General features: G+C 40.2%; 2 protein-coding genes across 7 annotated transcripts in view; one reads left to right on the top strand and one right to left on the bottom strand.

Moving 5' to 3' along the window:
• Positions 1-1,153: 1,153 nt before the first annotated feature.
• LOC127578961 (transcription factor-like 5 protein) lies at positions 1,154-18,640 on the bottom strand. Its single transcript, XM_052031557.1, has 6 exons — positions 17,203-18,640; positions 14,767-14,947; positions 12,207-12,375; positions 9,177-9,423; positions 5,663-5,804; positions 1,154-2,527 (listed from the first exon to the last, which is right to left on the bottom strand). Exons 1-6 carry the CDS (start codon positions 18,045-18,047, stop codon positions 2,405-2,407), a joined length of 1,707 nt encoding a protein of 568 aa, XP_051887517.1. The 5' UTR covers positions 18,048-18,640; the 3' UTR covers positions 1,154-2,404.
• Positions 18,641-19,275: 635 nt separating this feature from the next.
• LOC127578673 (death-inducer obliterator 1-like) overlaps positions 19,276-22,704 on the top strand; it is a 113,253-nt gene continuing 109,824 nt past the window's right edge. For 3 of the 6 annotated variants that reach the window (XM_052030940.1, XM_052030948.1, XM_052030938.1), the window contains exons 1-2: positions 19,276-19,396; positions 21,845-21,965. In XM_052030940.1, the coding sequence (XP_051886900.1) occupies positions 21,951-21,965 (15 nt within the window). In that variant the 5' untranslated portion in view covers positions 19,276-19,396; positions 21,845-21,950. Of the gene's footprint in view, positions 19,397-21,844; positions 21,966-22,704 lie in introns of those variants that run through there. The other 3 variants (XM_052030939.1, XM_052030947.1, XM_052030946.1) reach the window with 3 other exon arrangements.

Genomic DNA, 22,704 nt, shown 5'->3' with positions numbered 1-22,704 from the left:
ATTTGGTTCTAGTTTTTCCAATGCTGCTTTCAGTCCAACACCAGAACAGCTCAAGGTAATGGGTGACAGCCTTTAGTAACTGTGACTTTATTGCATTATCCTTTGTGACCTTTCTGCAACCACTGGGACAGTCCATTAACCACACCATGCCTTTCCTCCTGCTCTTATTCCTGTTCAGTGGAACTAAACCTGTTCCATTCTACGCTTATTTACTTAGCTTTAATTAAAGTACTTCCAGAAGTGGTGTCTCTTCCTGTCCCTGCAGCATTATTGCTGGAGTTCTATCCCTACATCTATTTTGGGTCCAACTTCCTCACTTAAACATTATTTCTTGGCAACATGCTGTTTGGAAATGGTGCCCCATTGAATAATGAAGGCAAACCTTCTGCTATTCCAGAAGTTTTGTTTCTTAAAAGATTCAAGAGGGCCATATTCTGCTCATTAAAAGTGGTGAATTATGATAATTGCAGTCTGTTATGATTGGCTTAAGTCTATTTACAGTAAAAGTTTGTTAAGCTGGCACAATTGGGATCTTGATAATGCTGGGTTTGCAGATTGGATGTTATTTACGTTTCCAGTGAACCCGGTAAGTTTAAAGGGACTGCAGGAATCAGGGAGACGGTATGCCAAAAGGTGCCTGAGACCAGTGTATAAAAGGATGCATACATGGGTACCGGCACCCAGTGTTGTGAAAGGGAACACAGATATCAGCACCTGATGAGCCAGATGCCAAATCATAGGATTTTCAATTGCCAAATAGCAGACTATCAGAGTTTTATTTTACTAGTGTAAAAATTTGATAATTTAAGAGATTTTTTGACATCTCCCTACAATTCAAAGAAATTCAACAAAAAAATAATTGGATGAATACCTTTATTAGCTCAAAGATAAAATACAAATAATGTGTTTTAATTTTTAATATTACTGATAGATTTTTTTAAAATCAGAAATCTTTAATGTATTGTGAAACATCTTTCGTTAATACATTAGCTTTGTTATTTACATACTGCTTAAATTGATAGAAAACCCTTCAAGGATTACTGTGTATATTTATTTTGAACATATCAACTAAAAGCTATCCAGTTTAACATAAATATTAAATGTACTTAAATGATATAGGCAATGTATGGTTTATTAATTATGAAACAAATTTATAGTTAAGTATTTGGTCATCCTTTATTTTAAAGATTAATAGCACCATCAACAATTAACAGGTCATTGAAATAAAACCAAACAGATTCATTTAATGAATAAAACCTCTTTTTTAAGAGTAAGGAATCATTTTGTATTGTTAAAGATTATAAATATCTTGTACCTTAAATATATTGCAAAATTTTAAAGCTTATATAGTAGTTAACCATCAGTTTCCAGTAAAGGGACAGCATCCTCTTTTTGCCACACACTGGATGACATATAAAACTTAACAACCCTATTAGCATGCTTTATTAAAGTGCTTCAGTCTTGTGAAAATACCTTTTTCTTTTCTCAAACCGTTCGTACTGTGATAAAAAAAGACATTTCAGTATGTGAAAGCATATACGTTTATGCACTCTTTCTCCTAGCTTGTCTAGCTTTCACCAAGAACTTTTTGTAGTTGTGGATGTTTGATCATTTATAAATGGATACTGTCTTTCTAACTGCATTTTCACTTTATTAGCAGCATTTGGGTGTAGAGTTGTCCAGTGTGTTAAAGTTGCTGTTGTCAACAGTTTCTGGTTAATAAAAATCCATTTATACAATGTTCAGATATCATACCATTGAAAATTGGGCAACATCACTGCTCCAACTGCATTCAATTTAATATCAAAGACAGGTAGGGAAAATATGATTCTACTGTGATTTCTTTAATACCATGTATTAAAACATTTATATTATTTATAACACACACTAAAATACTTTGAAAATTTTACATGGGTGGTCTGATAATCATTTTGGGCCTTGAACTCAGCCAAACTTAAACATCACTGATGATAGGTTATTCACCATAAGCATATATCTGAACAAAACAAACAAGAACAGCATTCGTTTATCGGCCTGCTCATATGGTGGAATGTTCCTTCCCTCCAACAAAAAAAGTTGAATGAGAAATAAAGTACAAATAAAAGATGATGGACAGCTAAATGAGACACCTGGACTTCTAGGGATCTGGGAAATAGTTATATGGCACACATCATGGTGGACTCAAATTTTCTGCCACCATCTTTGATTTTACAGTGCATGTTTAGAGTTCTGAACATTGCCAGTGATAATACCACCTAACCACTATGCTGGGATGACAAATGGTCTATTGCTCTGTTTGGCTATCCTTTTCCGTTTCTCGATCCTGACTTTCGATGTAGTGCATCAGGGAGATGTATCTAACTTTGTCCCTCTCCTGGAACCGTAACTTCACTCATATTGGAGTTCATTTACCATCCATCACACCATGATTGTGTACACTGGCAGTTACAGTGTGATCTACTGGTGCTTCTACTCTTGGTTGTTTCAATCGTCTGCCAGTTTTCCCACAGAAAACACTCTCAAATTCCTTGAAGATAAAGGATATTTACCACTTACTCTAGTAATGGTTCTAGTGCATACATTTAACTTTCTCTAAAAATAATAATCCTAATCCTTAATTTGCATTATTATTCTGACCAATTTACTTGATCTGCTTTCTCAACAACTACTTCAGTGGTTCAAATTGCAGACTTCCACCAATGACCAGATATGAATTTTCTATAAAGAGGCACTTCTATTTCAGCTTGAAGTTTTACCTTTTTTTAAAATTTAGCCTATACCATGAAGTTATCAAAACTAGACCTGGTCCTCCTTCTACATTGCTGATTTGCAGGTCAAATCACAGCAATTGTGAAATTCAATCAGGCACTTCCTATCATGAGGCACCCTTGCAAACTTGATGGTTTCTGATGTCTTTCCTGTTGAAATACTCCTTCTGGAGCATTTAAGGGAACATGGACCACTTTGTCCTGGGGGGGAGTGGGGGGGGGAAGGGTACCCATTGTAAGGAACTCTGAGGAGAATCTGGTCGTAATCCACTTAACACAAAACCTGGTAGAGCTTCAGATAAGTAAAGTATCTACCTAGATCTTCAGGTAACCCACATTAAAATAACAAACCCTCCCTCCCCCCCATCCCATCCCAATTTTCAGCCAGTCTCTTAAATCCTGATAGTAACATTTTGCGCTCCACCTTTGCCATTTCTCCATTACTCCCAGCCCTGCTCTGGAGCTATCTGCCAGAACGTGCCAACCTGTTCTCTCCACCTTTCTCCAACTCTCAAATGCTGGATTGATTTTCTTCAATTCCCAGTCACAGTGTCTCCAGTCCCTTCCCTCCCATCCACTAGTAGCAGTGTGCCTGGGCCCTTTCTTGCAACCTCAAGCCCTTCTTCAAGTAACATCACCCGCACGTTCCCCCCCCACCCCACCCCACCCCCGAACAATACAAGGTGACAGTACCAGAGCCCTGCAGCCAGCAACAACTTGATCTAAGGCCCCCAACCCCTCACCATCTACCTGCTCAACTCCAAATTGGCCTGTGGCCAATTTCCTGAGCTTCAACTTGGGGGAGGTAGGGATGATTGGGTGGCACATTTTTGACTAAGAAAATGCATGATTCCTAATAATTTGCAAACAAGATCTCAGATGCAACTGAATTTTGATGCTATGGGACAATGAACAAAATATTTGTGGTTCCACCATTCCAATGTTCACTTGGTTTTTTGACTTTAACCAACTGAATTCAATTTTCTCTTCATTCAAAAAGTGGTCATCGTTTAACTTGCTTTATATTTAAAATCACCTAATTATATTTGGAAGTAATTTTTTTCCCAAAAATCTTTTTTTTTATATATACATATATATATATATATATATATATATATATATATATATAAAAAAGATAGTGGGTCATGCACAAATTAATTACACAATTTGCAATGAATGATTTTGCTGATCACTTTTGATTGTATAGACTGATAAGAATATTTGAAGTCTACAAACCAGAGCAAGAAGATTGCCTAAAGATTCCAGTGTACTTTACAAAATTCAGTTGTGACAGGAAGAAAACTTTCCTTATTCATCCTGTTTGTGTCCCATAATTGTGAACATCTCTTAAGCCCTCTTGGGCCTCAAATCTTAATGCCTATTTCAAACTTATTGCTAGGTTGTACCATACATAGTTTTCTGAGTATTCCTATTCCGTAGCTGGAAAGAGTAAACAACAATTCACAAAAATATCCTTTTCACATAACCTTACTTCTATTATTTCTTGGATTAACGGATAGCATATATGCTTTGGGTATTATACAAGTATATAAGATTATAAGAGGCATAGATAGGGTAGATAGTCAGAGTCTTTCTCCCCAGGGTGAAAAAGTGGTCGCAGCTTTAAGTTTGCAGGAGATTTACGAGGCAATTTTTTTTTAAAGCACAGAGTGGTAGGTGGCTGGAATGCATTGCGAGGGGAAGTGTTGGAAGCAGATACGAAAGCAACGTTTAAAAAGCATTTAAAATGCATTTAAAAGCAATTAAAAATCATGTTAAAAAACATGAACAGGCATGGAATGGAGGGATATAGACCACGTGCAGGCAGATGGGAATAGTATAAATTGGCATCATGGTCGGCACAGACATAGTGGGCCAAAAGGCCTGTTACTGTGCTGTTATAAGTTCTATTATAGTTCTGGAGGAGCACTGCAGGAACACACCACAATTATCTTCCTTGGATATATACATAACTTTCCCTTACTCCTAGAAATGTTCTGCACACCCAAGCCCTAGTAATATTTCAGCTTTGGAACAGCTGAACCCAAGCCACAAGCTTCTGAAAACAAATGCAACCTGGGAATGGGGATAACAAAGGAGACAACTGAATGAAAACTCTTGATTTTTTTCCCCACTGAGCTTCATTTTAAAAAAATTACCTATCTTACAAATGCTTTGAATTATGTACACACTGAACACATATGAATAATATATTATTTTTCAGTCTGTTTAGAAATAAAGCTAAAATTATGACCGTGTAACTGCTTTTTTGTGGGATCCTTGATGATCTAGGTTTCAATAAGTATAGTTCAGTTGCTTAGCTGAATTAATGAGTGTGGCATTCAATTTTCTTATATTTAAATGTTACTTACTACTTTTGATTGTACAGATTTAAGAATATTTCATTAGCAAAATTATTACGTACAAATCGTGTTCATGACCCAATGTACGAGAAAACTTGAGACAGCATCTCAGTGAACGTCAACGCATGCGGTTTAGTATGGAATCTATTATTCTAATATTCTGATTTTGTCACCATTTTCTTCTTCAGCACAGTTAGACTACTGCCCTTAGTGGTCCTGTAAATAAACTCATCCTGCGAGGCAGTGCTGAGCCAAATCAGAATTCTTCAGTGGGCTGTGCTTGGTAATGAAAATGTATGCTTGATTGAGAGGAAAGAATCAAGGTCTTTTGGTGCTGATGCTTGGGTACATCAGCACCAAACTGCCACAGCTCAGGTATGATTAAAGGTCTTATGGAGAGGTATGGTAGTTATGCAGTGTTCATGTAATTATATTTTACTGTTATTCACTGTCTTCTAGAGACTAGTAAAGAATACTTTTTGGGGGGGGGGGGGGGGGGGGGAGGAGGAGACTGGAAAAGGCCTAACCTACCTTTTTTAGTATATCGCCATGTTTTTCCTGAATATACTTGAGAAACGCAGTGGTCCATTGTAACGTTGTAGCTTTATCAGTTTCAGAATTGCAGAAGGGAACAAGATAATTCAGCTCATCACAACATATACGGATCCTGCGCCTGCAAATAAATGCAAGCTTCAGTGAATTCCAACTATATAATTTTTTTAAAAAATCTCTACATATCAGGAGTTATTTGATGTACATTAAGAGAATACTTCACTCCTCCTTTATCTGTATTTAAATAATTGCTGTCTCAAACATAGTATACTTAATGCAATAATCATAATTTTAAAAGTATGATATCAGCTGTTGATTAAAATGATGTGCCATTTCAATCAACATTATTTATTTAGGAATGCAATTAAAATGCATCCAAACCTGTTCTCTTCACCAACAGAATCACTTATTTTCATGTATTTCATACCAGTTGCTAGTAGATCAAATAGCTTATCTTCTCCCCTGATGCATCTGTGCATAGCGGGCTTATTGTTCAGTGTAACTGTAAGTGATGTGAATCCAAATCAAGTTCTTTTGGCTTTGAGTTTGTCAAACCTTCTGATCAGAATAAATATGAAAGCAATATGGAGAGGATATAGTTGAAGTTTTGAAGGAATTAAATGGATTAGGCAATCAAGTAAAATTGCAAATTAATTTAAATACTTAGGAATGTAAAGTACTTGATAAAACAATGAATGAAACTAAATTAGCACTAGAAAATTGAAGAGAGTAGTAATAGCAGACCTGTGATTTTCAAATACAAAAACAGAATGTGCTGGAAATTCACAGCAGGGTAGGCATGTTACTGGGCACCAGAGTGGTAGCTGAATCAAGCTCTAAAAGTGGTCATTATATCATTATACATATGGAAATGTGCAACTGATAGCGATACTTCTCGACTAATGAACAACATGAGAGTTTCATTGAGGATATATTAATAATAGATTAACATTATCTAAGGTTAACATACAATGATAGATAATACAGAATAAAATGTAAACTGACAAAAATGAACTCAAATATATTAGTGCAGCAGAAGGAGTAGGGGACAAATTGGAAAAGGGTACAGCCAGGCAGAGCGGTGGGGAGAGAAGGGAGAGCCCTGTTGGGAAGATGGGCCAGATTGTGACTCTCTTTTTAAAGAGATCCAGCGTTAACTGTGTTGTCTGCCTCTTCTCACAGTGTATTACTCTGTATTAGGAAATACTATCAAAGACAATTTCCTATGCTGAGGAGTTGTGCACCAGTTCTGGGTTATTTTCAGGGAAAAAAAAAGCTCCATTCCCCCCTCAATCTTACTAAAGCCTTCCATCAAAAGCTAGGGTTCATTCAACAGGAGTTTCTACTGTTTCAATGTAGTCACCCTCCATATGAACATTCTAACTTGCTGTTCATCTTTTGTTAGACTATCTGCTCGAGATTGCAGTAAGCTCTGCCACATCGTCAGAGAAACTCCATCCAGTCCTGGACAATGATACAGGAATCGCCTGTTATCTCTCCTCAAATTCCACATCATCACCACCTACCTGTGGCCAATACTTCTGCCAGACACCATTCATACAAATGTTGGTGACTTCTTCCAAGGATGCACCAATGTCGACAATGGCCTTCATAATGTCGTATGACCTCCAGAATTCCCTTATTAACTGCGTATCTTGACCATTTGTTTTTCCAACCATCTATTTGAAGATGCATTGAAGGTATTAAGACCTGTAATTGGATATGACATCCTGGTGCATTGGCAAAATAAGAAACATTGTGTTTTGTAGAAAGTACACCATCGCTACCGGGAAGCAGGTTAGGAGGCTATCAAGGTGCAGGGGGTAGCCTGAGCCACAGTCAAACACCAACAGTGCATTATGTTAAAAGTTATTTTCCTCACAGTAATGCTTAACTGCTGGGCAAAAATAGGAAAGGAACCTGTGCTGGAAGGTGGCAACTGTTACTCAAGCTCTTGTTTGTTTCCAGATTACAGCCAGATGCGTTTCAGAAAACTCCTTTAGTGCTCTTAGATTTTCTGCAGAGTAGACCAACATGGGTTTCAGCACAAGGTTTCCCGAAAGCATTATCCCCTACAGGAGTGTCTGATGTCTCTGTGGCGTTACGTCCAGATTAACACTTTTCTTCTTGGGAGATGAAGGAATGTGATGGGATCCTTTTCTTAAAAAAAGGCCTGTCCCATTTACATTGAAGACGAGTTGGTGGATAGATGCTACACCTGATGACGTCTTTGAGCATTTCAGGGTATTCCTGGACTGCTGGCTTGACAGTGCTTACTGGTTCATCACAGATAGGAATGACTTGCAAGTTACTGCAGTGTTTAAATCTGAATAACCATCCTCAGCTGGCTGTGATCATCACTGTTGTTGGTCATTTAACCTCTTGTGAAGATACTCCTGGTTTTCTCCATTATCATAAGCTGCCTTTAAGGTATAGTGTGTTTGACATTCCACCCATGTACATAACCCGCTCTTTATCTTCTCCAACAAACTGCAGTTTGAACAAGTTAATTTTGCAGCATTAACTTAAGTGGTGGTCATACTAGAAGCTTTTATCTTATCTGGATTCCTCAAAATTCTTTGGATAATTACATAGCTAACTTGAAATCTCATCCAATGTCCACCTGGCACTCACCTGTTTCAAGCCATCCCAACACTTAAGTTCTTCCTTATGGATTGTAGGTGCTTAAATGCAAGCATTTCAGTTGTTTTGGCCAGAGGGTTTAAGTTTGGCATTTTACGTTTTTTTGTTTATTAAATTTCTGTTAATAGTTATCAGTCATAATTAAATTTCTTTTCTAACACCATATTCAATTGATGTAATCTTGATAATTTAACACTGACTAATGTTATGACCCCCTTTTCTGGTTTCTTTGCGGGTGGAATTCAGCATTGTTCTAATTAGAAGTGTACAGTTATAGGAGTGTGACTTCAGCTTGGTTATATTTGTAGAATAGCTAACCTTACAAGGATTGTTTGTGAACACTGGCAGACAACAATAACTTACTGTGTTCTCTTTTACCGGAAAAGTACATTCAAGATGGCTGCATTCAGCAAGCAGGGTAACTGCTAAACTGTTCAGCTGATAAATTTTAACATTTCCTTTGTTTTTTTTACTTTTTGTTAGTATTTTTCTCACTAGCCAAGAGTGTTGTAATAAATCAACAATGGTCTGGGGATAGGGCTGTGACATTCTAGTATAGAGAAGAAAAAAATCTACAGATGTTGCACCACAGTCCTTTCTTTGGAAAAAGGGATATTTCTTTCCATATTGTAAAGTAAAAACACATGTCCTGATGACAGAATAAAAACCATTTTAAGATGGTATAATACAGACCAATTTAAATCCCTTTACATTTTTCCAAAATATGAAACAAAGATGAAATATAGATATTAGTTAATAAGGAAAAACATTAAATGCCTAGTACTTTTTCCTGAATTTTAAAGACACATTGACAAAAACTGCTATCTGCCCTACCGCATCAAGGGTTCACCTGCGATCTCTCTCCATTCTGTTGTGTCTCTCTCTGCGCTGGCAACTCAGTTCCTGTTGGTTTCCATGGGCTGGGCCAGGGGTGGTTGGATGTGTAGTTTGCCACTGTCCACTTGGGGCAATATTTGCATTTTGATTCTCTGTCATGTTGGTAAGGTCACTAAGAACTTTGTGTTCCATTTCTACACTGGCTTGCCGTGTGCGACTACGACAGCGTTTATTCACTACCTGTTTACGAAGAGTTTCATCTGTACAGGGAAAAAAATTATGAAACTTCTTGTATCTGTCCTTTATATATTTTCTACATACTACTTGGCAGTAAACTGCCAAAGGTTTTAAATATAGTGGGAATTCCACCTTTTGGATATTCAAACCTCTCTAATTGATGTAAAATTGCCATGTTACAAAAAATATGTATTGCTACCAGTGAAATGATAGAACATAGAACAGTATAGCACAGGAACAGGCCATTCGGCCCACTGTATCTGCACCAACTATGATGCCAATCTAACTAATCCCATCTGCCTGCACATGGTCCATATCCCTCTATTCCCTGCCTGTTGCTATTGTAACTGATTCTGCTACCTCTCTTTGCAATGCATTCCAGGCACCTACCACTCTGTGTAAAAAAGATTTGCCATGCACGTCACATTTAAACTTTCCCCTCTCACCTTAAACTTATACCCTCTAGTATTTGACATTTCCATCCTGGGAAAAAGACTCCTGAGACGATCTATCCTATTTATGCCTCTTTTAATTTTATATACTTCTATCAAGTCATCAATCAGCCTCCGATGCTCCAGAGAAAACAATCCAAGTTTGTCCAACCTCTCCTTATAGCTAATACACTCAGGTGAACCTCTTCTGCACCCTTTCCAAAGTCTCCGCATCCTTCCTGTGATGCAGTGACCAGAACTGTATACGATACTCCAAATGTGGCCTAACCAAAGTTTAATAAAGCTGCTACATGACTTGTTAACTTTTATAATCAACTGATCGACGAAGGCAAGCATGCCACATGCTTTCTTTATCATCCTATCCACTCGTGTTGCCACTAATACTGTTGTAATTAGTCTTCCCCAAATTTAGCACTTTCACCCGAGGACCTGTCTTATCCTTATCCATGACTATCTTAAAACTTACAAAATATGATCATTGCTCCCCCTGAAAGATCAATCACCTGGCCAGGCTCATTCCTGAGTACAAGGTCTAGTACTAGCTCCTTGAACTGTTACATAGAACAGTACAGCACAATACAGGCCCTTCAGCCCACAATGTCGTGCCAACCTTTAAACCTCACCTAAGACTATTTAACCCCTTCCTCTCACATATCCCTCTATTTTAAATTCCTCCATATGCTTACCTAGTAATCTCTTGAATTTGACCAATATACCTGCCTCCACCACTGCCCCAGGCAGCACATTCCATGCCCCAACCACGCTCTGGGTAAAAAACCTCCCTCTGATATCTCCCTTGAACTTCCCACCCGTTACTTTAAAGCCATGCCCTCTTGTATTGACCATTGGTGCCCTGGGAAAGAGGTGCTGGCTGTCCACTCTATCTATTCCTCTTAATATTTTGTACACCTCTATCATGTCTCCTCTCATCCTCCTTCTCTCCAAAGAGTAAAGCCCTAGCTCCCTTAGTCTCTCCTCATAATGCATACTCTCAAAACCTGGCAGCATCCTGGTAAATCACCTCTGCACCCTTTCCAACACTTCCACATCCTTCCTATAATGAGGTGACCAGAACTGGACACAGTACTCTAAGTGTGGTCTAACCAAGAGTTTTATAGAGCTGCATCGTTACCTCGCGGCTCTTAAACCCGACCCCTCGACTTATGAAAGCTAACATCCCATAAGTGTTCTTAACTACCCTAACCACCCGTGACACTGTTGACATATTGTTTAAAAAAAAATCAAGATGTGAAATTTCCCCATTATCACCAGTTTACAGAATGACTGAAATTAACAGGTGAACTCTACTGTGTGATTGCCACTTGTCCATTTTAGTACAGAAAAAAATTTTCATGGATTAACTCTTTAGCTTATGGTTGCCAGATTTGTCAGTATAAGTTGCATAGTTCCATTGGAAAAGAAAATGGAATTCTAAATTTCCTGCTTCAAAAAGCTTCAAATTTCTTATTTATGGAGGGAAAAGGAACTACTGTTATTTATTTAAAATCTCACAATTTACAATACAGAAACAGATCAAGTCTGATCAGCCTGTATCTGTATTTTGGCTCCTACTTAAGCAGTTAATTCAGACCAGCTCTTGATGTTCCATTGAGAAGAATTAATGGTAATAAATTTAATCCCATCTCCATACTTTTCGCCAATCTTTTCTTGAAGTTTCTATTTCACCAACAGTACCCACAACACTCCAGAATTTCCTGCAAGTGTCCATCTTGTATGATCTCAGAGAATGACTGTCATCAGGTTGTTCAATTTTGGAGAATCAATCAAAGCAGATCATATTAACATCCAGACCATGATATTTCAAAAAAAACAAATAGAACATGCTGCAAATACTCAGGTCAGACAGCATCTGTGGAAAGAGAAGAAGACAACATTTCAGGTTGAAGACACTTCAGAAGTTCTTTTCCATTTCTGATTATCTTTAACCTGAAACATTAAGTCCAATTTCCCCCACAGATGCTCCCTGACCTGCTATATTTCCAGCTTCTGCAGTCTTACTTATTTTCATATTTCAAAAGGAATTGGTTCTTCCTTTTCATTAGTCTGAAACCAATATGGTGCTGCTCCAGCTAAGATTATGTAATTTGGGAAATGTGGGGATTGAATCCAAATGTTTCAGCTTCATAATCTTGGACATTTACAACCTGAGCAATCAAGGAGCATATTACAGAAAATTTGTTTTTGCATATCATATTTACCACCAGTACAATAAAAACATTGCTAGACAAATCATATTCTCTTGGTTATCCTTGCCTACAAGCTGGACAGTTATCACGGTAGCCTTTATTTAATTATACTGTTACCTGCTAAAGCTTACTAAATTGCATCTTTACCTTCTACTTTAATCCAAACTTGTTCAGGTAAAGATTTGTTTCTGTTGCAGTTACTCAGTGCCTGCCTGGCTGATTGGAGTTCCTGCTGGAAACATAAAGAAAATGCTCTTGGCAGGGCAAGCTCCTGTGGGCTGGCAGATTCTAGCACATGTGTTTGGATTCCTGCGCCCTATTAAACCAATTAAAATAACCAGTTAAATAACTCCAAGTTAAACCAAAACTCTGTATTATCAACTGCTTGTTCACAACTAGAGCTTATTCTGATCATTGCACATGGGAAAAAAAATTAATGGTGGTCAAAAATGGTAGGTTTGATTTATGATGGATGAACTCTTCAAATGACAACCTGTCTAAATACAACAAGAAGGGAAAAGGAAAACAGGACTAGCAAAGACAAAAATCTGAAAACAGAATGGCAATGAATACAAAACGAACCCAAAAATCTTCTAATGGCATGAAAATAATGAAACAAGAGAGTGGAGGGAACTTGTTGGAGACAAAGAAGGTTATGTACACTTAGGTAATTTTGTATTGATGTTTACTAAGGAAAATGCTGACAAAATACTGATACTAGATATGGTAAAGTTAGTAAATGGGGTAAAATCTTTTAGGGAGAATGTACTGAAAAAGCTGGCTATGCTTAGAGTGGTTAAGTCAACTAGCCCAATAGTTTTCAGCCCAGGCTGTTAAAGGAAGCACACATGGAGATAGCTGGAAAGATAACTTTCAATCTTCTCTAGGTATAGGGAAGCTGTCAGAGAATTGAAAAGCGACATTTTCAACAGCCAATTCGGTTAACCAGGTTCGTTACTCGACAACCAATGGCAAATATGGTATCTTTGGAGACACAAGAGACTGCTGGAATCTGGAGCAAACAATAAACTGCTGGAAGAACTCAGCAGGTCAAGCAGCATTTGGGAGGCAAAGGGATGGTCGACGTTTTGGGTCGAAACCCTTCATTAGGACTGGGATTGTAGAGGGAAGAGTTAGGATGTAGAAATGAGAAGGAGGAGTGAGACAGAGGCTGCTGGGTGATAGATGAAACCAGATTGGGGGGGGGGAGGGGGGAGGGGGGAAGAGGGGAGGGGGGAAGAGGGGAGGGGGGAAGAGGGGAGGGGGGAAGAGGGGAGGGGGGAAGAGGGGAGGGGGGAAGAGGGGAGGGGGGAAGAGGGGAGGGGGGAAGAGGGGAGGGGGGAAGTGGGGAGGGGGGGAGGGGGGAAGAGGGGAGGGGGGAAGAGGGGAGGGGGGAAGAGGGGAGGGGGGAAGAGGGGAGGGGGGAAGAGGGGAGGGGGGAGGGGGAGACAAAGACACTCCAGAATAGGGAGGGTTGGTGGGCAGAATAGGGAACCAGAATAGGGAGGGTTGATGGGCAGTGGAACCGTGTTTGGGGGGGGGGGGGGTGGGTGGGAGGGGGAGGTGGGGATGAATAGGAAACGCGAGCCAAGGGAGAAGAAACCCAGGTATATAGGAATGTGGATGATGGGCAGATAGAACCAGTTACAGGACTGTGTCAAGTTTAGGTAACGAGGTGGCGGGGGGTGGGAGGGAGGACAGAAAAGGAGAACAAAGGTATAGAGACATTTGTTAGACTGGTGGGAGTCAAAAAGGAACACGGAAAATGGGTTGCCTGAAAACCCAGTCCCTTTCAGGTAACCCACTCCCCTAACGTTCCTTTCCTGCTCCCACCAGTCCACCCAGTGTCTCTCTGTTCCATCCTTCTCCAACTGATTGCTTAGACTCATTATCTTCCCCGATTGGTTCTATCTGCCTACAACTGGCTGACAATTTTCTTTTTTTTATGTTGCCACCCATCATCTACCAGCCTCTCAGTTTTACATACTGGATATTTTCCCTCTACACTCTCAGTCCTATTGCAGGTCTCAAATGTGAAACCCTTTGTCACAGAATGGTGCAAGGACATTTTGCTTAATTGTAGGCCAGTTAGTTTAACATTAGTGGTGGGTAAGTTTTAGAAACAATAATTGTGGAAAAAAGTTAACAGGCACTTGGAGAACTTTAATTATGGAGAGCCAACATGGGTTTGTAAAAGTTAGATGACTTTGATTAACAAGGCATTAAAAAAAAACAGAATGCACAACTTAATTGGTGAAAGTAATTCTGAACTATGTAAAATAATTACTATTAAAATCATTCTGTGTTTTCCAGAAAGACTTCTGTGATTGTTATAAAGAAAGTGTAATAAAACACTTTATGGTGGTATGATTGGAAAGCAATATCTAGAGTAGGCAAAATAGTCCAATATCTGACATTTGCTCCGCAGCAAATAGATTTAGAGTTATAGATCCATTAGAGCCCACTCTGACTCAGCTTCTGCTCAATTTGCACATAACAAACACTACTGTATATAATGCAGGAAATCCTACTGTTTGCTATAATGCTTTATATTGCCTACTCATTAAACTATTCTTTTCCACAGCTCCAGAAACGAGCATTGCATTGGGCAATTTTAAATCCAATGACTTATGTTAAACTGAACCAAGCTCTACAGAAACAATAAGGAGAATTTTATCTTAACAATATAATTAAGCAATTTTCTTACCTGAGTTTGACCAGAGCTAGTACTGCCGGTTGGCGTACATGTATTTGGTGTATATAAAGGGTATGCAAATTGCAAAGCAGAAGTCCCAGTCTTGCTTTTGACTAAAGTAGTACATTTGTTTTGTTGTGGATGGAGAGGTATCCCCATCAACTCTGAAGGATGCCGGATCAAAGCAACCAAACTAAAGAAACATGAAGGGGGAAAAATACGTATATATATTTCTTGACATGTAATGGGCTGCATTACATTTCCCCAAAATTCCACAAATTTTAACCCATAAGCTTTTTAATCATCACAAATCACAAAGACTTGCTAACAGAACAATCTAAAGTTTGTCAATGTATTATAAAAATATATACAATGTATTTATTGGTGTAATAATGTTTGTGACATGTAGCATTCTGTCAACAATTAAAACTGCAGATTAAATTTAAACGTATGAAAATATTTTCCTGCAGTGTGGAACAGTGATTCAGGGTCTATGAACCTTAGTACGAAGCACTTGTCTTAAAACAAGATTTAACATACAGGAAATGCAAAGCTAAGGATTGGCTAATAAGCAAAATACTAGTTTAGGTAGTACCCATTTAGTGTTTTAACAAATAGTTTATTATTTGTTTGTTACTTATAATATTAAGATTCCCCAGTTGTTGTTAACAAACATTAACAAACTGAAAGAAGTTGTCACCATCAGTTCTCAAAATAAACTTTGCTTTACATGGTGGATACGTTCTAGGCATTTGATTAATTAAATGAATTTTTAAAATCAGGTATATAAATCTTATGAAATTTGAAATATGTTACCTTCTGCTGAATAAATTTAATATCAGGAATCATAGAGCACAGAAACAGTCCCTTCAACCCACCATGTCCATGGCAATCATCAAGTATCTATCAAAACTAATCCCATTTTTCAGCACTCAGTCCTGTATCCTACGCCATGGTATTACAAATATCAGCTAAATAAATGTTGCAAGTAGCTACCACTACCATCCTCTCCAAATGTACATTCCAGATTTCAAACATGGTCTGCTAAAGAAATTAGTCCTCGAATCTTTCACTCTTTAACATAAAGTCATGTCATCTAGCTATAGATACTTCTGCCAAGGAGAAATGTTTCTCACTATCTACCCACGCTGTGCCTCTCCTAATTTTGTATACTTCTATCAGGTCAACTTTCAGCTTTCTCTGCTCCAAGGAAAATATGCCCACTCCATCCAGTCTCACCTCTTAGCTGAAATACTCCATGCTAGGCAACATCTTGGTGAATCCTCTCCGCACCCTCTGCAGTGCAATTACAATCGTCCTATAACGTGGCAACCAGAATGGCAATATAGTACTTCAGCTGTGGCCCGACAATTTATACAGGTGTACCATGACCCTTCTGCCTTATATTTCAGATCTGACTAATGAAAGCAAGTATCCCATACTCTTCCTTAACCATCTTATCTACCTGTGCTGCTGGGACACAGGCACCAAGGTTCATCTGCTCCTTAGCACTTCCCAGAGTCCTACCATTCACTGTGTATATCTCAGCCTTATTAGTCTTCCCAAACTACATTACCTCACTTCTTTCAGGATTAAATTTCATTTGCCATTTCTCTGCCATTCTTACCAACCCATTGATATTATACTGTAGCTGAAGATTAATCTCCTCACCATCAATACCACCATGAATTTTCACGTCATCTGCAAACTTAGTAATCATATCTCCTACATTCATATCCAGATCTTTAATGCATACAACAAACAAGGGCCACATTATTGATCCCTATGGTGCACCACTGGTACTGGCTTCGAAATGCAAAAACAACCCAACAAGATAACCTTCAGCCTCTATCATCAAGCCAATTTTGGATCCAATCTGTTCAATTTCCCTGGATTCCATAGGCCCTTACCTTTTGGATCAGCCTCCCATGTGGGGATCTTGTCAAGGGCCTTACAAAAGTCCAAGTACATGTTAATCATAATACCCACATAAAAATTCAGTTACCTTAATTAAGATGCCAATTGGTTGATCTAACAAGTCCACAAATTGTACATATATATTACACCCTGGTATGTGCATGTCTTAATCAATGAAAATGTTGCAAAACTTAAACACTTATATTAGTTGTGAAAACTTGTGTGTAAATTTGTGAAATTTTTTTAAGGACTTCTTCAAATGGAGAGAAGTTACCAACAGAATAATTTACTATGATTTATTGCTATGGCATGCTTTAATTTACTATGGCCCTACCAATCAGAAGGCTTTGAGATGAATCTAATTTTATGGTGGCTACTTGTCTGGAATAAATGTTAAATACTATCTAATCAGACATGCATTTGTAGTAAGAGAGAGTATTTGCTATGGATGCATTTCGTTGTACAATTCTTAACCGGTATCTAAATACCCAGTAGATTGCATATCTTTATGTTGACACTTAAGAAACACACTTGTTAAAAGTAATTCCAGAATCCTGCAGCTCCTGTCGTTCCTGGTTTTCGTTTTGGACTGCATTAAATCTATCTTCAAGACGAACTCTAGGTCCAGTTTTACACCTTGATTCTTGTCCTGTTATTGAGCTGTCCCCAGAAATCTTCTCCCTGTCTGAATTACCTGTTGTGTCTCTATTTTTCAGTGTTAGTCCATTAGGTCGGGTGGTTTCTGCAGAAGAATTTTGGGAGAATTTCTCCATATTTTGCAAATTATTAGTGCTGTTAATAGGTAGTGGAGGGTCATTCAAAAGCATCATTTTTAACTCTTGGAAATCAATGTGCCCTAAACATTGGTTGTTACCCACATAGTGAGAATCTGAGGTGGGGTTCGTAGTACTGGTGACAGGGTGCAGATTCTGATTAGCAGAGTTGGTTGTCGAGTAAGGAACCTGGTTAACTGAGTTGGCTGTTGAAAATGCAGCCTGGTTGGTAGGATTGGTGGACTGGTACAAAGTAGGATTCAGACGAGTCTCCAGTTCACCTTCCCCTGACTGCGACTCCATGTGTGAATATAGGATGTGCTGTAGCTGGGTGTATTCAACCTCGCTCATGTCCACGAGGCCAAGATCGGAGTTGGTGAAATTCAATCCCGGCTCTGTAAAGGGGCACGTGGAGGTACAAGTGGTTGGGGTTTGCTCCGAGGACCTGGAATCATGAGATGGGGAATGGAGCGACTCTGGCGTGGCCTCAGAAGAAAGCATCATCCAGTTAGAAGTAAAAAAATAAACTTGCTCACTTCTACAATGATTGAGGGCGGCAAAAACCAAAGCAGGGTACACTTTGACAGCACCACCTTCACCCATCTAAGTCAATAGGCGCCCTCAAAACTAACACCAGACACCAAGGGAAAAAACAATTCAAAACAAATATACTATCCACTTTCCATAACGTTTAAAGTTATTTTCAGAAACACAAACTTTAAATACAAAACCCTAGGATAATGTCCCTCCTTCAGAAGCTATGGTGAAGTCACACGCACACACACAACCGTCGTGCACCACCACCTCCATGTACTGGTGACCCACTCACTCTCCCTGCTCAACCTTCCAGGCACCTTCGATGCGGCTTATTTCTCATATATATTTAAAATAAAATCTGCAGAGAGGGAAAAGTGTGGCGAACACACGGAGCAAACGAGCCACGAGGCGGGCAACACCCCCCGCCCGGTCCACCCGGGCACGGGTTCACCCCCGGAGAACCGCGAGCTGCCCACACAACCAGCCCATGTCACCGCACAAAACACGGGTCGCCACAGCCAGAGGGGCCGAACGCCGACCACTGAAATAACAAGAGGGGGACGAGGCCTCTTTCACCCTTCCTCCCCCCTCCCCACCCCCGCCGGGCTGCCGATCAGCCGATCAGCAGCGGCGCCGCGCCTTCGCGCTCCGCCCCCCCCGCCCCGCCTTCCCTCACGCCGTTTGAAAAGGCGCCCAAGCAACGGCCAGCCGGCCCGCCTCGCGCGCTGAGCCCGTCACCTCCCGGCCCCGCCCCCTCCCTCCCTCCCTCCCGCTGATCGCCCGTCACCTCCCGGCCCCGCCCCCTCCCTCCCTCCCGCTGATCGCCCGTCACCTCCCGGCCCCGCCCCCTCCCTCCCTCCCGCTGATCGCCCGTCACCTCCCGGCCCCGCCCCCTCCCGCCTTCCCTCCCGCTGATCGCCCGTCACCTCCCGGCCCCGCCCCCTCCCTCCCTCCCTCCCGCTGATCGCCCGTCACCTCCCGGCCCCGCCCCCTCCCTCCCTCCCTCCCGCTGATCGCCCGTCACCTCCCGGCCCCGCCCCCTCCCTCCCTCCCGCTGATCGCCCGTCACCTCCCGGCCCCGCCCCCTCCCTCCCTCCCGCTGATCGCCCGTCACCTCCCGGCCCCGCCCCCTCCCTCCCGCTGATCGCCCGTCACCTCCCGGCCCCGCCCCCTCCCTCCCGCTGATCGCCCGTCACCTCCCGGCCCCGCCCCCTCCCTCCCTCCCGCTGATCGCCCGTCACCTCCCGGCCCAGCCCCGCCCCGCCTGAGCGCCGCGCATGCGTGGTGCGGTGGGCGCTCGTCGTCGGGCTTGTTGTTCTACCGAGGCGGTTTGAGCCGCGCTGACGCAGTCTAAATTTAAACGGGCTATAGATATACATGCATGTATTTATGAGGTAAACTTATTCGTACATCGGGTAAGGACACTAAAAATATGGGTTGAATTTGTTAGTGTGCAAAGCTGACTTTGTATGTTGTGATTGTTTGCGACCGTGCGCAAGGTTTGTCCGGAATTTTGCGGACTCCGTTTAAAAACTTCGCCGAAGCCGATCAGCTCAAGACGATTTTGGTTTATTTGGGGACGCGGCGAAATGAGTGTGACTGAAAAGTGCATTCAAGCGTGAATAAGTTTGGGTTTGTCACGGGCAACACCTCACCTGGCGGGCTCCGAGCCACCTGATACTGGCAGCCCGAAGCCCGTGGTGATTAAAATGTTTCTGCACCTAAATCCATAGTCACAAAATTTCCTTTCCACCCCCTCACAATAGCCACGTGGCATCCTGACTGGGAAATAACTGTAGTCCCTCCATGTCCTGGAACTCAGGCACACCTTCACTACATAGGGGCCAGCTCCACACCCTCTTCTCAATGATGGGTCGTTATGGTGGTCTTCATTTGGACATCAAGGAAATCCAGGGATATGGGTTGGTAGAGAAAAGTAGTATCAATCATGGTCTTACTGAATGGTAAGATCGTTACAGCAGCCATGTGGGGCTGAATGGTCTACCTCCTTTATTCCTTATGTTTTTTGTCTTACCAGTTATATTGGTACAGAGGGTGCTATTAGTCCCTTCAAATCTGGTCTAAAGGGAGTTGGCACAGTTTGTTCACTCTGGTACCCCTTACAATTAAACTGATATAGGGGCTCACCTGGAAATATCAACTTCCTTCTGCCTCCTCAGATGCTTGCTGAGTTCTTCCAGCATTCTGTTTTTGTTACAGTTAACCTACCTTCTTGCAAATTAGTTTCCCTCGTGTATATCCAATTCCCTCTGAAAGCTTCTGTTTCTGTTACCCTTATAGACAGTGAGTTCAGGGTCTTCACTGTCCTGTTTTAGGAAAGTTTTTCCTGAGAATAACCACCAAATAATCTGTCAATTCAGTCTAAGGGCAATCTAACCTGACCTAAATAAGGCACTCTGATATGATATATGATTACAGAGAATCCTACAAAAAATTGTATTAGTTTTAGCACTATTGAGACATTAAACCAAGGCCACATCTGTTCTTGGGTGGATTAAAAGGACTTTTCCACAGAAAAGTAGGCACACTGAAGACACAGTTACCAACTGGAGAACCATTAAAATTGAGGATCTGCAAGGGGCCAGAACTGGAGGACCTCAGATATCTCAGAAGGCTGGTAGTTAGGAAGGAGGGCCTGGGGACATGGGTACATTGCTGCCTGCTGTAAAGGGATTTGAAAACAAGACCAGAATGTTAAAATCAAATGCAAGACAGAACACAAGGTGAACCCAGAACAAGACAATATAAATTTGAACATGGGCAGTTTAGTTTTAGATTACCTTGTGCCTTAGCCCTGTTCCCTGAGATTATGACCCCTGGTTTTAGGTTCTCACCATCTATCTTTTAAAAGTTTGAAGAGTTTCAAATATTTCATTGAAATCTCTCCTCATTCTAAATTCCAGAGATTATTCTCCACAGTCTTTTTTGGATGATCCCCTAATCTGAGTGAGCCTTTGTTGTAGCTGCTCAATGACAATTAAATACTCTTGATTTAGGAAATGAAACAATACTTCATGTTTGGTGTCCTTATATTTTTACATGCTAACTCTTTTCCAATAGAGCAATGTAACGCTTTTCTAATTATTGACTATACCCAAGAGCTGATGAGGTTGTGTGTGGCACAAGACCAGGAAAATGAGCCATAGTATTTTTAATTTTATGAATGCCTTAATCCTATTATTTATAAATATTTATTTACCTTGGCAAGTTGATTGCTTCTGTAGGTTAAGGTCCCCTTTGTAGCATAACTGCTCCTTTCCTCCAGAAGTTATTAATGTTTGTCATATTCTCATATTTTCTTAAAACATAGAAGTAGAGAATTTAGCTTCCGAGTCTGGCTCTCAAAGCAATTCCATTCCTGTAACAAGGACTCCCACCTGCCTATTAACATCACCCTTGTTCTCCTACCACCCACTTATGCTGGGGCATTTTACAGTAACCAGTTAACCTACCAGCCATAGAGCACCCAGGGGAAATCCATAAGGTCATAGGGAGAACGTGTAAACTTCACACAACACAGCACTAGAGTTTAGAATTGAATCCAAGTCACCAACGTGGTGAATCAGCAGCACTCCCTACTGCGCCATGGTGATTTCAAGTTTATTTTATTCATTAACTGAGTAATTTCACCATATCTCCAAGCTAGTCTCAATCGTATATAATCACCTAAATTAGAATCGATGTGTAAGCCTATCACACTAACCTGTCTTTTTTTCCTTTATAGATGCAGGCTGATCTGGTGTATATTTCCAACATTTTGTTATTGTTAATTAACAAAATTTAGTTTTTTGGTTTTGTTTCTCGTAATGTGTTAAACACATCTTTCATGTCACTTTTCACAGAAAAAGTCTCAGATGTTTTCTATCCAAGAGCAAAAAGAAGTTCAGCAAGCTGTAGGATTGGGAAGGGACTGAGAACAAAAGCAAAACCCTTCAATACTTATTGCAGATGATTTTTAAAGAGGTAAATGTTCTAATCAAAAGGATTCAAAAAGTGCAATAAATTCCCAAGTACAACAATGTAGAAAATTGAATTTGTAGCATGAATGTGATTGTGAACCCCTCTGAAGATACTACTACCACACAAGCTCAGCTCTTTTAATAAGTATTAAGCAGAAAAAAATACTTTTGGTGTTTCTGAATTTCTCCTACAACATACAGTAATTTGAATAGAAGTTGCTGTGATGGTGCTCATTCAAAATTGGTGGGTATTTTGTTGTACAGCAAAGGTGTGTGTGATATATATTTAATGACCATATAAGCAAAATTACCTTTATGTTTTGAGATTTTTGTCATTTTTTTGGGGAAAAGATTTGATATTTCTTTCCTGTTTTTTTTTAAAAAAAGTACAATAGTGCCCTTAATGATTAAATATTCCTGTTCCTGTGTGCTCAGATTTTACCTTTTGTCTTTCACATGCCTAGATTTAATAGATTCTGTTGTTCTACTTGTGAAATTCTAGCTAGGTGAAACATTCAAGTTGGCAATCCCAACACAAGACAATTTAGAGGCAAATCTGATTGATTGGTTTAGGATTTTCTTTGATAGAATTTCCTCCGTGTTCAGAGGCAAGAGTGATTTATTGTGGCTAAAAGGACACTGAAAACTAATATAGGTTCCTTTTCTATTTGTAGATTTTTCCCTTCATTGACATTTTGTTTTATGAATGTGAAATTAATCCAAACATGAACATGAAAGTGACT

Source organism: Pristis pectinata, chromosome 16 (assembly GCF_009764475.1).
Source record: "Pristis pectinata isolate sPriPec2 chromosome 16, sPriPec2.1.pri, whole genome shotgun sequence".
Taxonomy (NCBI): domain Eukaryota; kingdom Metazoa; phylum Chordata; class Chondrichthyes; order Rhinopristiformes; family Pristidae; genus Pristis; species Pristis pectinata.
This window is presented reverse-complemented; position numbering and strand designations above follow the sequence as displayed.

Coding starts and splice junctions, on each gene's coding strand:
- LOC127578961 (XM_052031557.1), bottom strand. CDS start 18,047: ATGGGTGAAGGTGGTGCTGTCAAAGTGTACCCTGCTTTGGTTTTTGCC. Junction 14,948..17,202: donor TCTGGAATTACTTTTAACAA/GTGTGTTTCTTA, acceptor ATGTTTCTTTAG/TTTGGTTGCTTTGATCCGGC. Junction 12,376..14,766: donor CTAGCTCTGGTCAAACTCAG/GTAAGAAAATTG, acceptor TTGGTTTAATAG/GGCGCAGGAATCCAAACACA.